This window comes from Parasteatoda tepidariorum, chromosome 9 (assembly GCF_043381705.1).
Source record: "Parasteatoda tepidariorum isolate YZ-2023 chromosome 9, CAS_Ptep_4.0, whole genome shotgun sequence".
Classification (NCBI taxonomy): Eukaryota; Metazoa; Arthropoda; class Arachnida; order Araneae; family Theridiidae; genus Parasteatoda; species Parasteatoda tepidariorum.
The window spans coordinates 4,384,640-4,403,146 of NC_092212.1; the positions used below are offsets into that span (position 1 = coordinate 4,384,640).

General features: G+C 31.2%; 1 protein-coding gene across 2 annotated transcripts; it reads right to left on the reverse strand.

Annotated features, from left to right (window-relative positions):
* Window positions 1–8,582: 8,582 nt before the first annotated feature.
* LOC107445611 (uncharacterized) lies at window positions 8,583–18,299 on the reverse strand. Of its 2 annotated transcripts, none has more exons than XM_016060051.3 (3): window positions 17,893–18,299; window positions 12,254–12,645; window positions 8,583–9,100 (listed from the first exon to the last, which is right to left on the reverse strand). In XM_016060051.3, the coding sequence occupies exons 1-3, from the start codon at window positions 17,951–17,953 to the stop codon at window positions 8,690–8,692; spliced, it is 864 nt and encodes a 287-aa protein (XP_015915537.2). In that variant the 5' UTR covers window positions 17,954–18,299; the 3' UTR covers window positions 8,583–8,689. The 2 variants fall into 2 exon arrangements, with proteins under 2 accessions (XP_015915537.2, XP_015915531.2); XM_016060045.3 differs by having other exon boundaries at window positions 17,830–18,213.
* Between the last annotated feature and the right edge of the window lie 208 nt (window positions 18,300–18,507).

Below are 18,507 nucleotides of genomic sequence, written 5' to 3' on the forward strand. Positions count from 1 at the left end.
TGGATTCCAGGGGAAGATCCCTGCACCAAAATTATTGCCGAGTTTTTAAAGTTTTATTTCAAAGTACAAAGTCAAAATTAAAAAAAAATTTTATGGGCACATGGGCAGTTGTAGCATTTTAACAATGGCCACTTTCTTAAAAAATATTGCACTTTTATATAATTAAAAAAAACTTAATTTTAATTATAAAAGGCATTACTTTTGAAGCTTTTATTTAATATTCTTATCCACTTATTTGTTTACTGGATTCCAAATGAAAATTTCTGCACCAAAATGATTGCCAAGTTTTAAAAGTTTTATTTCAAGGTATAAAGCAAAATTAAAAAGAAATTTTTTTTTCATCACATGGCAGGTTGTAGCATTTTAACTGTGGCTACTTTTTAAAAAAATTTACTAAACTTTCAAATAATTTGAAAAAAACCTGCTGTATTCATTATAAAAAGCGTTTCTTTCGATTCGAAGCGTTTCACAACTATTGTAAACATTGCAAGGTTCATTTCTAACAGTAAGTTTTGAGAAACAAGCATGAAATAAAATAATTTTCAGTATATTATAAAGTATTCATAATAATTCTATATTTATATATTAAAATAAATATGGAAATAATATTTATAATATTTTTTTAGTCTATGGTTTATATTAAAAAAATAATAAAATTCATGAGGTGCATTGTCTATGGCAGTGATTCTCAACCTTTTTTTTGTTGCAGCACACTTTTAAGGATTTCAAAATTTGACGGCACACAATGAAAAAATTAGATTAAAAGTTGTTTAATTACCTATTTTACACTGTGTTAAATAGTTTGTGATAATANATTTATAATATTTTTTTAGTCTATGGTTTATATATTAAAAAAAATAATAAAATTCATGGGGTGCATTGTCTATGGCAGTGATTCTCAACCTTTTTTTTGTTGCGGCACACTTTTAACGATTTCAAAATTTGACGGCACACAATGAAATAAATTAGATTAAAAGTTGTTTAATTACCTATTTTACACTGTGTTAAATAGTTTGTGATAATAATTTTGAATGTGAAATAAAATAATATGTACTACAAAAGCACATTTATTAAGGGATGAATTATTTCTTTCGACTAATTTTTTATTAGTTAGTAACAGTTATTTAGTTTTTTGCTAGTTATTAATTCTTAGCTAGTTTTCTATAGTTATTAACTGTTAGGTTTTTTTACATTAACTGTTATTTTTTTGTGATTTCTTGTTAACTAGTTTTTTTACTAATTATTAATTGTTAGCTTAATTTTTTTAGTTATCCTTTGTTAATTTGTTTTTTATAAATATTTTTTAGTTATCCTTTGTTAATTTGCTTATTAATTGCATAACTTACTTTAATGATTAGCTCTTACACCATTTTTTAAAATTGTGTGTCATATACAATTTAAATACTTCCATCTTATTTTAAGATTGTCAGAGACAAGACAATCGCCAACAAAGTTGTTCACGTGGTTAAAGCGCGAAAAAATTATAAAAAGTATATATATACACTTTTCTTTAATTTAAACTTTACTCTTAATAAAAAAGGCATTATAATTTTTATTGTATCATTTCTAATATTTGGCGGCACATTTTAAGAATTTGGCGGCATGCAAAAGTGTCGCAGCACAGTGGTTGAGAATCACTGGTCTATGGGTTGTGAATGGCTAACCATTTTTTTTTTAATTTTGCTTTTTATTTTAAAATATTATTTATTAGTAAAAGGAATAGTTACTGTGATACAGTTTCAAGTAAATGAACTTAGCTTATTATTTTTAAACTGCATCTTAAGTTGAATTTATTTTCAGTAATTTTAATAGATATATACGATGTTATGCCAGCTGCTTAAATTGATTTCTTTTCCTTTATATTTCATTTTTTTCCCGTTAATTGAATGTAATAAAATGTAAGTCCATCTGTATCAAATAACTAAACAGCAGAATGCATTAGTGATAAAGCTTGCTAATTTCAGCAAAGTTTTATCTGGGACCTAGCTAATAAATAAGTATTTATTTTTCTAGTACTTTTTGTAAATTATTTTGTTCGATATCAATAAATGCAGGAAAAAGAAATATGATTGAACGACATTTTAAATAAGGCTTAAAAGTTTGTACATAATATATCTGAAATAAGAAGGGTAATCAAAAAACTTTTTTTTAGTTCTTTTTACTTGTTTATTGAGTCGAAATAGTAACCATTTTGTTTGTAACTTTGAAAACCCTACTGTGCACTGTTTACTCGACTCTTGTTTCTCAAAGTGATTCAAATCCATGCAAAAGGGCGCTAATAAATCCCATAACAATATTAAAAAAAACTTTTAAGGTTAGCAAGAAAGTTTAGATTTTGATTTTTTAATGTGAAATAAAATTCGGTTTTATTCTACATGAATGATATTTCAATCAATTATCTTCCATTCTGTTTGACAATCTTTTGCCATCTTTTTGGTAACTTCATGCTTCTGCACTTCTTGTCGTTATCAACAAAAAAACTCAACCAAGTGCAATTTGTGGTCATCATTATTAGTGAAATTTTTATCATTTAAAATGTTTTGTGAATTCCCAAATAAGGGATAATTCGATGCAACATGACTCCCTTGTGATCTCCCATATAGTCTTTCACCATTGAATTGTCATTTATTTAGAAAATATTTTAAATGGTAAATATATATCCTTAATAACGATGATATCTGATCATATTTTGTTGAGTTCTTTTGCTGATAAGGACCATAAGTTCTATGAGCTCAGGATCATGAAGTTACAAGAATAATGGCAAAACAGAACGACAGAATATTTGACCAATTAAAGTTCTTGCAATATAATAGCAATGCCAAAAACTAGCATAGCAACATTAAAAATTGCCATAGTTTTTACTGTACATGTAAATTATATTAAACGCGAGTAGAGATAATGTTTTGAAAACAATTATGTTTAATAACTTTCTTATTGATTACAAATAATTTACAAATTCTTATTATTTTTGAAAATCACTTTCATGTGCAATGAAAATATTTTTAAGGTATTCTTGAAAATAATGTAAAGAAAAAATTTTTTTTATATGAAGTTAGCATTTATGTAAAATTTTAAAAGAAATTTTACCTAACTATGCCAATTTTTTTTTAAATCTATTTTTTCTGAGGGGGAAAATTATTACAAATAGTTTATTGTAAGTTAAATTTGATATTTATTCCAAGACATTTTTCCCTAAAATATCTTAAATATATTGGCTCAATAAAACATGTCTTTACTGGCATACTATATTGTAGAATAAATGAAAGCTTAAGCGAAAATTAATCAAATTAATAAAAATTCAGTAAAAAGTTAATAATTATGAAGAGGTGCCAGCCACTGCGATTTCATAGTCAATAATACTGTCTTACGTTTTCTGAAGTTTTTTAATTGACAAGTACATCTTTCATATCAGTTTTCTTGGGATTATTCAAGTTTTAACTAGTTTTAATAAAGAAGTAATAAATTTCAATTTGTGTTATAGTGAAACTTTACCCATTTCACTTATGTGTTATTTTTTAATTTCATTAATAATTGATTAATGAATAAATGTATTTGTAATCTGAGATTCATTATGAAATATTGACATTAATTTATTTGTCCTATTGAGAAATATTTAAAAAAAAAATACTAACATCACTTTTGTAGTAAATACTGAAATCATGTTGATTTGTGTAAATTTTGTTATGTCTATTTATAGTTTAAAGATTTTTTATCTAAGTAATTTGTATAAGATTATTATGTAAATAAAAAATTTGATTCAAACATGTTGTGGCATCTTTAGCCTTGGAACTGTGAAGGATTTTTTTATTGATTCCATTTTGCTGTGCCAGAGTTATTCCCAATTTTCTACTCACATTTCTTTTTTAAAAATTTTTTTAGTACAATAAAAACTCGATATAACAAGCCTGGCATTTAATAAGAAGAATATGTGGGCAAAAATGTTTCTAGGTGTGCATTTTAAATCAAATAAGAGTATCAAACAAAAAAAATTCACAACATTAAATGTGTGCGTTTGCTAATAACAATAACCTCGTTATAGCGGAAATACTATTATAGCGAACTTTTACTGTATTTATATCCTATCCTAATTGACATGATGTTGATGCCATCATATATTATTAAAAATTTACCTTAAAATTCCTCCTAATGCAATAATGTATTATTACTTCAAAAAGTAAAAGATTCAATCATTATTTTAATGAGTAGTCATTTGATGCTGTCGATCTGTGAATTCTTACAATCCACTGGTATGAGCAGCAAGGACCCAATGGTCACTAAAACTGGTCGAAGCATTCCGTAAATAAACAACCGAACATCATTGAATACAGATAAGTTTAAAAAAATACTCACGCCGGCAATCATACTCGAACCCCGGTCCCGCAGTGGACTGATTGTTAAGACACGGTTCCCATCAGATCACCGAAGTCAAGCATCACTGGCTGCGGTCAGTGTGCGGGTGGGTGACCCGCTTGGATCAGCCTGCGTTGGGACCGAGGGTGTGCGGTGTTGGTCCTCGTTAAACTGTGCTACCGTAAAGTGCTCGACTTCGCGTGCAGGTCGTCGGGCTACCGTAGCGGGGGTGGCATCCCCTCTGCAGAGGATCAAAATTGTGATGGCATGTCTTCGGATCATCCTCCGGAATGTTTCCCAGACCGTCGCCAATAGCCCATCCTAAATCATAAACTGGTAAAAAAAAAATCCTCATTCTCGGAAACTCTGTGACCCTTCCATGGAATCCCAGTGTTCTGCAGAACACCATTTGGGAACCGCTGCAGCAGATAAATTCGATATAAATATCTCGGTGTCGTTTTACTACGAACCATTTTCAAATTAATCATCTAAATGTTAATTACAATTGAATTTGAGTTGTATTCTTCGATATACGTTATTAAAGCTTAATTTAGAAGAGCCATGAGAGATAAGTGAATTTTTTTGTTGAAAAATTAGTTTAAATAAAGCCAAACTCCCAAAGTAAAAAATTAATTTAAAGATTAAATCAAAGATGAATAAAAGATTAGTTCATGTTGCCCATTTCATTTCATAATAAAATAATTTAACTAAATTAATAAAGAAGCGATAACTACCAGGTAAATCAAATAAATACAAGATTTCTACAGACTGATTGATTTATTCGGAATAAAATCGTATTAAATTTTTTTTTTAAATTCTTGACTGATATCACAAAATTTGTAGTAACACATTCTAAGTTTACTTAAACTGTAAAGAGTTGTAGTTGCAGTTTATTTACATCGCACTAGAGCTGCACAATGGGCTATTGGCGACGGTCTGGGAAACATCCCTGAGGATACTCCGAAGACATGCCATCACAATTTTGATCCTCTACAGAGGGGATGGCACCCCCGCTACGGTAGCCCGACGACCTGCACGCGAAGTCGAGCAGTTTAACGAGGATCAATACTGCGCACCCTCGGTCCCCACGCAGACTAATCCAAGTGGTCACCCACCTGCACACTGACCGTAGTGTAGAATAATTATTGTAGAATAGTTATGCCACAGTTAAAGTAAAAACAATTCTGTTACATTGAACGAAACCACATTGATGCGAACACATTATATAATTTTCCAATATTAATAAATTCCCTTAATAATAACCCTCGAAAATGTCACTTTCCTAATTCCTCTACCTCCACCGCATGGATGACTTTTACGAATCTCCAGGTTTTAAGAAAGAGGAGTTCTTATTACTGTGAAGAGGGCAGTTATGACTTAGTCTATGAGTCATAGCTTTAAGATTGGAGCACTTATTATAGAAAATGCGTTCTCCTCACTGATAGGTCCTGACCTTTAGTTACCATTTTTTCATCACGCATACTCACCTTATTACGCCTTACTATTTTTTACTCCCGCATTTTCACACCAGCTACCTGCTTTGAGATCTTGTTTAAGTGTCTTAGATATCAATGTTACGTAATGGATATCCCTTGGATATCTGTGGTTATTCACATATATCTGTCAGATTTTTCTGGAATATACATTAGATGTCACAACGTCTAAACATTCGATGGAGTGTCTAAACATAGTAGAAATCATACGTCTTTAGAAAGATATTTCATGTGAATTCAGAAACTTTGGAGATCTCTGTTAGACTTGGAAATATCCAGTTTTTTTTCTTGTAAAAGAGTTATATTAAAGATGTTCTGGGGGATATTTGTGGCTGAGCTGAGTGGAAATATGGCAGTGGAAATTTTGTGGTCTGAGCTGAAATCATGTTAAATGGACTCAAACTCTTCTTTATGCTTGATAGAGGCACTTTAAAAGGGCATAAAGATGAGATCTTAGAGTCCCACATGTTTGGTATTTTTGAAGGGCAGCTTGCTCTGATTTGACTTCGTATGGACATTGATGCGCGACCATTAAATGCCTTTCTGATAAGTGATTCTCCCGGAATTCATCAGCTGAATTTGCCAGCAAGACATCCAGATTTTAATATCAAAAATCATCTCTGAGATTATATTTTTTTAATAATTTATTTTATAAACGTCGTTGAAGAGCCGACGCAATTTTTTGGGTTTACGCTTTGTAATTTTGAACCCAATCCAGAAGAAAAGGTAATTCCTATATCATGTATTGGGAGAAATTTACTTGGAGGACTTTTTAATGAAATTAATTCGCATTTGCGTTATGTGGAGAGGAAAATCACGAAAACTTCCCACTGTTAGCCTGATGCAAGGGGAATCTAGCCCATGATCCGTTTACCACTGAGGATATTTTAAATCAGCACTGCGGTTGTTGCGAGCCAGTGCGGAATTCTTATCGACCAGCCATCGCTGGGATTTGAACCCGGGTCACCTCATTTGCTAACGTTCTATCCCCTGAGCCACCATGGCTGTTATGAGATGCTATTATAAAGAATAATTGTTCAATTGAACAATTATAAAGAATCATTGGTTACCTTATTATTCGGTTCATATCACATTTTTAAATAATAATAATAGTGAAATTAAAACTTATGATACAGAAAAAACACTGTTTTAACTGTATGCTTCCAAATTAATGGAACATTTTTTAGTCACTGTTACAAAACTTAATCCTATATAAATACAGTGAAACCTCTCGGGAAAGACCACCCTCTGTTCCACAGTAAAATGGTCGTTATTGGAGGTTGGTCATTCTTAGAGGTTAAATCAATTGAATCCAAAATGTTAGAACTATTATAAATAAATGAACAGTTATGTTTTTGTGTAAATCTGCATTTAGTTTTATATCATAAAAATTAATTTACTTTAAAAAATTAGAGGTTTGTTTGAAATGTCTAGTTTTTTTTCTAAAGTAACTTTTGTTTCCTATTTTAATTTTGAAACTAAATCATTGATAGCATCGTCTTTATTACACTCAGACTGTAACATAAGGTTGCCAATCTCTAACTGAAATGGTTAAAAAGAGCTCTCTAAATATGAGTCACTCAGAAATATTTTGAATACATTTGAATTTTCTTATTTATTTTTTTAATATTTTATATATATATTTTGTGTTTCTTTATTTAACCTTTCCCGTTCGGAGGTCTCCCGGTCACTGGGAGAGGTTTTAATAGCCTCTCCCTAAGGTTTTCTTCAACACAAAGTCTATGGAAAAAATTCCGTTCTTCTCAAAAGTTAGGTTGTAAATAGAGGTGGTAGCCACACAGAGGTGGTGTTTCCTGGAAGTTTCCCAGTATTAAAGTCACTAAGGTTGGGCGAAAGGGAGTTTGCAATTCATTTTCCCAATTACTGCGTTCCGTATGTTTTTGATATGTGTAAAAAAGTTTTCTTTTTCTTAGTCTGTTGTTTTCATCGCATTGACAACACTTTTAGTTTCTGTTAACTTACAGTGTCACCTATCAGTGAGATTTAAAGTTTTTTCTAACCACGCCTAAAATATTTTCATTACTTAAGGAGCATACTGTGATGAAATTTCAGTTCTCTTGGATACTGTATGTGAATACAGGAAGAAACCGTCGAGGAGAAAGCCTGATTCCCTCCGGGATAAGGCTTCAAAACTTGCACGGACTTAAGATCTAAAGAGTCTTTTTAATGATCCTAAGGTCGCTTAGATTATTCGATCCCCAAAATCTTCTACATCAGAAATCAAGTTGGAATACTGCATATCACCTTCTTTTAGCCATTTACCTCCGGGTATCCAGTACATGGAGAGATTCAGCATCATCTCTCTTCAACATCATTCCAGTTCCATATTTTTAAGCGCTAGTTACACCATCATTACGGAAATGGCTTCATTGGCCACGCATCTACTCCTAGTTTCTGCAGTTCTCTTGGATCAGTGGTTTTTGTTTGTTACAGGGTTTCAATTTCACAACTTGAAAAAAATCATACACTATATAAACTATTGAAATAGCATACAGAATGACCAAAAAATAATGCAACAAATGCTTAAGGATAGTTGGATAAGCAATAAAGATTGCGAATTGCACAACTACCTATGCATCTAAAAGCAAGATAGGGGAAAAACAAGCGTGCATTATTCCTTCAATTCATATTATCCCTTCTACTGTAGTTTATACTTCCATATACCCTATAATGTTAATTAACTAGATACCTTACTAAGGTTAGAAAAAAATTAAACAATTCTATGACTATTATTTTTATTAGACGAACCATTTCTTTCTTATATACAGTACCTACTATTGCTATACAGTTCCTTACTACTATATTCCAAATTTTACATATATAAGTTAAGTGTAGGTATCATTTCCTTTTAATTCCAACATCATGCTTTTCGCTCTCGCGAGCCAATCCTCTGGAAGGCCGACGAAGAAGGCGATGTCCACGTCCCACATATCTTTAGAAAGTTTCCCACCCAAGTTTTTCTGAACTCTTCTGGACACTTTGTCACAGACCATCTCGCGGAGGGCTATGGTCTTCACACCCTCACAGAACGTGCAGCTATTCTTATCTCGGCAGCAGCCGTGCCACAGGCAGTGCGCCTGGTGGTGTGGGTTCACTTTGGTGTGCCTGTCCACGCACACATTCCAAATAGAAGTGTTCATCATGTCCTCGAATTTCTCTGAGTAACCAACCAACATGATGGGATCTAGTTTATCGATGTCGTGGATTCCTGATGAGTCCTGGCTTAGAGGTTTCACCTGTGATGGAAAAAAAATTAGAACAGAAATTTTCATATGATGTTTCGTAATACAAATGCTTGATTCAAATGTTGCAGTTGGGCTGGATAGTTATGGACTCCATTTAAGTCAATTGGGATGTCTAAACTTTTTCCATATTGGTTCTAGAATGACTTTCAATTATGGACCATGATTCATTTCTCTCTAGGTCCTTTATAGGTTTATAATGTTGGGTAAATATAAGGGGTGGCTAGATCTTTTAACATTGGTCGTAGAAAGTCTTTCAATATTCAGGATCAATTTTACTTTTAATGTAGGGCCCTTAAAAATTTTAAACATTGAGTAAACATTGGGATGTCCAGATTTTTTAATAAGTCCCAGAATGCCTTTTCATAATGGACCACGATTCATTTATATCTAGCCTAAAGGCTAATAATTTTGGGAAAATATTGGAATGTCTAGATCTTTTAATATTGGTCCTAGAAAGGCTTTCAATAATGGACCATGATTCATTTAGATCTAGGCCCCTTATAGTCTTATAATATTGAGGTGTCTAGATCTTTTAATATTGGTGCTAGAATGGCTTTCAAAAATGGACCAATATTATTTTCAATGTTAGACACTTATAGACTTTTAATATTGGGTAAATATTGGGATGTCAAGATTTTTTAATATTGGTCCTAGAATGGCTTTCAATAATGGAACACGATTCATTTCTTTCTAGGTCCCTTAAGGGCTTATAATGTTGTAAAAATATAGGGTGTGGCTAGATCTTTTAATATTGGTTATAGAAGGGCTTTTAATAATGGATCATGATTCATTTATATCAAGGCCCCTTATCGTCTTAAAATGTTGGGTAAATATTGAGGTGTCTAGAATATTGGTGCTAGAATGGCTTTCAAAAATGGATCAATATTATTTTCAATGCTGGACCCTTATAGACTTTCAATATTGGATAAATATTGGGATGTCAAGATTTTTTAATGTTGGTCCTAGAATGGCTTTCAATAATGGATCAATATTATTTTCAATGTAGGACCCTTAAAAACTTTTAATGTTGAGTAAGCTTTGGGATGTCTAGATTTTTTAATATTGATTCTAGAACAGCTTTCTATAATGGACCAAGATTCATTTATATTTAGTCACCTTATAGGCTTATAATGTTGGGAAAATATTGGAATGTCTCGATCTTATAATATTGGTCCTAGAATAGCCTTCTAGAATGAACCACGATTCATTTATATCTAGTCTATAGTTATATCATGTTGGGTAAATATTGAGGTATCTAGATCTTCTAATATTGGTGCTAGAACGGCTCTCAAAAATGGAGCAATATTATTTCCAATGTTGGATCTTTATAGACCTTTAATATTAGGTAAACATTAGGAAGTCAAGAATTTTTTAAATTGATCCCAGAATGGCTTTCAATAATGGACTACGCTTCAATTCTATCTTGGTCACTTATGGGCTATATTTTATAATATTGGTCCTAGATAAAAACTAATCATGTTCCAATATTGAAAGCAATCTGAACCAACATTGAGACATCCCGTTATTGGATCCTCAGTGCATGGTCTTATACGACCTATATTGAACCAATTTTTAGCCCGACTGAGGCCGAGGTAAAATTGTATCTAAGGGTATCATGGGAAAATTCCTATGCCTTGTCTCAGTAAGAAAATTTTGAAAATTACTTCAATTAAGTTATCAGTAATTATCTTTTAGATAAGAGGTTATTAAAATAGTCCATTTAAATTATACCCGATTTATAATAAATAGGCAAAATCGTGCAATAATTTTCAGTCGCTACTTTTACGCTAAAAGATACGTTATACATTTCACATTAAGTTACGTTATATACTTCAAATTAAGACGACAAAAAATCAATAACATCTCTGGGGACGATTTACAGTATGTTAGAGTGTACAGAGTGATTGTTTGACGTAAAATTGGAAAACCTGAAATTAATCAATTATAATATTTTGAAACTAAAAGGTGGTGTCCAACACTACGAAATATAATATTTATCAAAGCATAAATGTTCTACTACTTTTGTCATTCGGGAAAATTTTTCATAGCTACGAAATATTGCTTTTTCGCAAAAGTTTAGTATCCTCAGTAGTAGTCATATAAGTTTCGATTTCCCTTATTTAAAAATGTGATATGAACGGAATAATTAGGTAATCAATGATTCTTTATAATTGTTAAATGGAACAATTGTTCTTTGTAATAGTATCTCACAGGAGCCATGGTGGCTCAGGGGATAGAACGTTAGTCTTCCAATGAGGTGAACCGGGTTCGAATCCCAGCGAAGGCTGGTCGATACGAATTCCGCACTGGATGGCAACAACCACAGTGCTGATTTAAAATATACTCAGTGGTAAACGGATCATGGGTTAGATTCCTCTTGCCATCAGGCCAACCGTGGGAAGTCTTCGTGGTTTTCCTCTCCATGTAACGCAAATGAGAGTAAGTTTCATCAAAAAGTCCTCCACGAAACAAATTTCACCCAATACTTGATCCAGGAATTCCTTTTTCGTCTGGATTGGGTTAAAAAATTACAAGGCTACGGAGTTAAACATTAGTAGTCATCATACACCCAAAGTTGGGTCTGCTGTTCAACGCCGGCTATAAAATAAAATGTAAAACGAGGGAATCAGAATTTATTTGAATAAAAAAAGGATCGAGAGCATCAAGATGAGCTGTTTTGGTATATGGTCGAGTCTATGAACGGCACAAACATAAATAAAGAAAAACATTTTTTTTAAATACATGTGCACGGCCAGTGGACATGCGAATTCAACTAAACATTAGTAGTCGTAAGCCCAAAAAATTGGGTTGGCTGTTCAACGACGGTTTCAAAATGAAGATTCTTTTCTTTAAACATGAATACTTTAAAACGTAAGTCATAGTTTTCGTCACTATTGAATAAATAAAGAGGTTATAAATATATTAAAGTGAAGTGTCATTTCCACCCCGTTTTGCATTTTTTTGTCGTCTGTGGTAACCCTAAATCGAGAATACTCCTCTATCGAAAACAAGGTAAATATGAACTGATTTTGCTGCCAGCTTTTCCTCGTTTCTGGGGTTCAAACTACCCTGAATAATTTTAATTTCACTTTTCAAGATGCTTTAAGTTCATCACATTTAAAAATAAATACAATAAATACGAACCCTCTGCCCTAGTGAAGCCATTTTATCAGCCACCATTTGGAAGAAATTCAAATGATCCAAATAGTCAGAAAACGCCTCCAAAATCTTTAACTCGTCAAGTTGTCGAACATATTGACCACTCTCTCCGTTGCTGAGTTCCTTACAGGCACCCAGCGCTGTCTCAATCCATAAGGTGGTGTTCGTTACCCACTCTTGAACGCCATTTCTTCGTTTCCTGAAGGTTGTAGGATCGTCATAAAGGGCTGCATCCTTCTCCAGGCTCGATTGTAGGATGTCACTGTTGAATTGACAACTCCACGCCTTCGCTCTGACCTCCCTTTCAAAGTGTTGCCAATACTGTGGATCGTGGAACACATTCCATGAGGGTAAAGCGTGACTGTTTGTCTCAGCGCCTATGAAAATCACCAATAAAATTTAGCAAGTAGAGAAAACACATTATAATTTCAGGCCTGCAAACTACAACGCTTTTTGTAAAATATTTTATAGAGTGGTAGACATTGAAAAACCAAAGTTTTCAGAATTATTTGGTAATTTTGCCAACATTTTAATAGCGTCACTGTGAAAGAACTGGTACCAAAGTGGTGTTGCGTATGAGCTTTCAAATTATTAATATATAGTGGTGTAGAAAATAAGTTTAAATTAGTAAAAAATAATATTCTAAAACACAGACTTAGCTACCACTAGTATTAATTTTTACAAGAAGCGAAGCAAGTTGGCAGCCCTTTAATTTACAGATGGAGACTCCAACTATTTGACGCTGTTGCGAATTATTATTTTTTTTTTTGGCTGGAAATGAGCAAAATATAAACAAACGAACTATTTAAAAATATTTATTTGAACTTAAGCAGTTGCTTCTATGCAGAGATGTCAACAGCTCAGGATTCGATAAAATTAAGGCTCTTATACTATCAGAGCTGACCTATCAAGCAATATTGGAGCAAACAAGCTCGCAAGTTAACGATATGTTAGTATTATTTATGTTATTACAGAGATGCCAACTGCTCTGGACACGCATAATAATTTAAAAAACGGTAAATAACTACAAAGTAAAATTTGCAAATAGTTGACAATATTTGCTTGCTTTTAAAAATGTAAAGCATGTCATAAGTACTAAAAAGTGATGAATTATATAAGCCTACGTATTGTTTATAGATAGTGGTGGATTAAAATCTACTAAATCGAACTTATTAAACCAATAATTACAATTCATAAACTACCACTTGAAAATATTTATTCGCTGTGCTTATGTTAGCTCTTTGCTCCAACAATAAATGATAAGTCGGCCTGTCTAATTCAGGGGCTCTAGATAAAATGTTTTTAAAAACGATGGAGTACTAAAAGCTAAAATTTGCAGGTTTTCAGTTAACTTTGACAATTTTATAAAAAGCTCAACGCGACCTAACTGTAACAAAATGGTGTAACACATAAGCCTTTGGATTATTTAGAAGTAAGTAAAACTCTATAAATCGAATTTAAATAACCAAGAATCATATATATTACAAGACTATCACTCAAGAATATTTATATTCGCTGTGCCGAGCAAGTTGTAGCGATGCAAAATTGTTCCGCATTGTAAAAAGAACATTTTCTAGTGGCAGTGAAGTTTGAGTTATTTTTAGTATATTAAATTTAGTTTCAGGTTATTTTTTCGCCACTACGTATCAAACATTCATAGCCTCATATAGAATACTACTTTTAGTTTCATAGCCTCATGGACAATATATTTTTAGTTTATAAAGTTTGATTTCAAATTATTTTTTCACCACTACTTATCAAAAATTCATAGTCTCTTATAGAATACTACTTTTAGTTTCATAGCCTCATGGAGAATATATTTTTAGCTTATTAAGTTTGATTTCAAGTTATTTTTACACCACTACGTATCAAAAATCCATAGCCTCATATAAAATACTACTTTGTTTCAATTATCTCTTGGTCAGGTTTCGTACGCACCTGGAAATATTTAAAAACTGTTTTCAATTTTGTTATAAGGAAGTTGAAAATTTCTAAATATTATCTTCCACTTTCGTATCAAAATTTCATATCCTCCACCTTCGGATCTACGTATATTTACTTAGAGAAAATAGAATATTCTGGCATCTACAAACATAATAGAAATTTTTTTTATCATATTGCTAACACTTTTTAATTTTTTCCAAGTGCGGATGAACCCTATCAATGAGATTACTGAAGAGTTGGCGAAATTATTATTTATTCTACAAGTTTTAACCCTTTAACGAGCCTTTTATTTTTAGTAAAGGTAAATTAAAGTATTTTTGGAATTGAAATTGTTTTAAGAACAGTAATTGATATTAAAAAAAACTCATTTTGTTTATAAAAACGCCATTTTTTTGGTGGTAAATATATTTAACATGACCTATTAGGAACTTACTGGCTTTTATTTTTATTTATTTATAAAATAAATTCCTCAAATGTTACAAACTTCAAAAGGAATTATGTATTTTATAACTTTTATACGTTTATTAAAAGTGACAAATGGTTACCAATTTTATTCAAACTCACTTCAAGAAAGCTGAAGTTATTGAAAAATGGAAACCTAAATTAAAAGTGGTAAAACGTGGTGGTAAGTATACTTACCACGGCCTTCAAAAGGGTTAATTCGCTATCAGTTTATTAAAACTTCCTTATAAGGCGACGCATTTGGCATCTCTGCACGTGAAGAGATGTCAACCACTCCGCTTTCTACAAATTTTTTAATTAATTTGTAACGAATTAAATAATTAAACTTGTAGAATAAGGACAGCTATCCCCAATCTTTGGAAGTGTCACCAGCACCACGAGGTAACTGCAATAACGTTGCAATTGATATCATGCTTTGAATTTTTGATATATAGTGGTGGAAAAATTATTTAAAATAAAATTTACTTAACTAAAACTAACGTGAAATAATGTCAAAAGAGTTTTTTTGAAGTGGTAGAGAATCGGCATTTCAATGCAGAGATGCCAACTGCTCCGAATTGAACAAAATATTTAACAAAAGAAAAAAAAATGAGAACTACAAACTAAAATTTGCATATTTTCGATTAATTTTTCCAACATTTTACAAGAGTCAGCTCGGCTTAACTGTAACAAAGTGGTGCATCACATAAGCTTTTGAATTTTTTTTAGAAGTGATCAGTAATAATTCTATGAATCGAATTTACTAAACCAAGAATCATACATTACCATTTGAAACTATCATAAGCATATCTGACAACTCTTCCGGGTTTTTCCGGAAGATTTTATTTTCACATTTAAAGTGGTAGCGAGACTCATGTTATTCCAATTAACTTTTTGAATTATAATGATAATTATAAATGAGTTTGACCACCACTACATATAAATATATAAAAGCATAATAACTAATACGAAAGCGAATTTCTACGTAGTCAAAATACAGTTATATGTCTGAGTCAGATTGTTTTTCGTTTATTGTTTTACTACCACTTGCATACCTGTCAACTTTTCCGGAAGATTTTATTTTCATATTTAAAGTGGTAGCAATACTCAGGTTATTCCAATTAACTTCTTGAGTTATAGATGAGTCTGACCACCACTACATATAAATAATTACAGTAAATATATGAAAGCATAATAATCTTTACGCAAGCAAATTTCAACGGGATCAAAATATAAATATATTTTTGAATCAGATTGATTTTCGGTTATTGTTTTACAACCACTCTGAAAATCCATTCTCGGAAAGAGTGAAAGTTGGCAGGTATGCACTTGGAAAGTCCATTCTCGGAAAGAGTGAAAGTTGGCAGGTATGCATAAGACTACCATTCGATAAATATTTATCCGTAGTCCGGAACAAGTTGGCATTTGAGTTTCCATATCACATCTTGTAATTTCAGTCGCCTGTCTCATCCCTGCCACTTTAAAGATCTTTCCAGATCGAGAGAACACTGTATTTGCAGAGATGCGACAGGGGGGACTAACAATGTAAAAAGGGGTAGAAATTAAATTCATTTTTGTTTCTTTATTATCACATTAATTATTCTATTTACTTTACTATGACTTAATTTCAAGATATATTAATATACAATCACTTACAAGTGTGAACAAGAAATAATATGCTAGTAAAAGTAGCTAGTTTTAACCCTTTGCACTCCGATGCCCCCCACGGAGTTCAACCACTTTAAAACAAAGAAATTTTATAGGTTAATAATTAGTATCCAAATTGTTTTAAGAATTTTTAAACTGTATAACAATGAGTGTTACAAATGCTATTGTGCTGATATTAAATTAACCCTTTAATGAGCCGTTTATTTCTAGTAAAGATAATATATTTTTGAAATTGATATAAGGAAAAACAACTTATTTAACTTATAAAAAATTAATCTAAATTTTAATGCCATTTTTTTGGTGGTAAGTATATTTACCACGACCTATTAGGAACTTATTGACTTTTCTTTTTCTTTATAAATAAATTTTATAACTGCCAAACTTCAAAAGGAATTATGTGTTTTATAACTTTTATGCGTTTTCTTATACTAAAAAATGATTGCCAATTTTATTCAAACGCATTTCAAGAAAGCTGACAAATGGAAACCTCAGTTAAAAGTGGTTGAAAATATTAACTTTCACTAGCATGTTTTTTTTTTAAAAAATTACTATTCATCGCGAGTGTACAATATTCTATTTTAAATATAAATAATTTACAATATAATTTCTGGTGTTAGTNAGAAATTAAATTCATTTTTGTTTCTTTATTATCACATTAATTATTCTATTTACTTTACTATGACTTAAATTCAAGATATATTAATATACAATCACTTACAAGTGTGAACAAAAAATAATATGCTAGTAAAAGTAGCTAGTTTTAACCCTTTGCACTCGATGTCCCCCACGGAGTTCAACCACTTTAAAACAAAGAAATTTTATAGGTTAATAATTAATATCCACATTATTTTAAGAATTTTAAAATTGTATAACAATGAGTGTTTCAAGTGCTATTGTGCTGATATTAAATGAACCCTTTGAGGGCCATTTATTTCTACTAAAGGTAAATTAAAGTGTTTTTGAAATTGATATAAGAATAGTAATTGATATAAGGAAAAACAACTTATTAGCTTATAAAAAATTAATCTAAATTTTAATGCCATTTTTTGGATGGTAAGTATATTTACCACGACCTATTAGGAACTTATTGACTTTTTTTTTCTTTATTTATAAAATAAATTTTATAACTGCTACAAACTTCAAAAGGAATTATGTATTTTATAACTTTTACGCGTTTTCTTATACTAAAAAATGGTTGCCAATTTTATTCAAACGCATTTCAAGAAAGCTGACAAATGGAAACCTAAATTAAAAGTGGTTAAAAATATTAACTTTTACTAGCATATTTTTTTTTAAAAATTACTATTCATCGCGAGTGTGCAATATTCTATTTTAAATATAAATAATTTACAATATAATTTCTGGTGTTAGTTACGATTGAATAATTTAATATAGTAAATAGTGACAAAATTTAACAGATTAAGAATTGAGATTCTACATTTTAAGTCGCCCGTGCTATCCCTGAAAAATGAGTGAGATGGTCAAATAAAGAGGAAACGATACCTTACCTAATATTTCACGTCTTTCGCGAACACCCATGTCAGCAATATTAAAAGCAAATTCATACTTACCTAATAGTGTTGAGTGAAACCACAAATAAATCAAAAAATGTGAGAGAAACGATGTCAACATGTTTGGAAAAAAATATATAATATCCACGAGGTAATTACGTCATCAGGGGAAATAATTTTGTGAAAGAGCATGCAAAAACAATTTTGACGAAATTGAAACCTCATGCGGTAATGGATGAGTTAATTGTTTTTATGTTCGAACACGATCGAAGACGTTGACTTATTCTCAGTAAAATATTATCAATCAGAATATCACAGGTGTGAGCTTGATTTAAAAGATATCGGCAGTTGATAATGACTCAAAGCTGTGATAAAATTGAAACATTATCATTGATATTTTTTGTCAGAAAAAAATAGCGTCTTTTTGTAGCTCGTGATTATTATTCTTTTGTAGTGACCTTGACTTCTTTATTTCATCAAAACATTTTTTAACCTTTCCTACTTTTTGTTTTATTTATTTATTTTTTCTTTCTTTTCTTTTTCTTTCTTTTCTTTTACTTTCTTTTTTTTTTCTTTTCCTGTTTGTCAGTCAAAGCGTTATGTAAAAGTAAAAATATAAATGTTCATAAAGGGGGAAAAAAACGAATTATACTTATTGCATTTAACTTGTTGTTT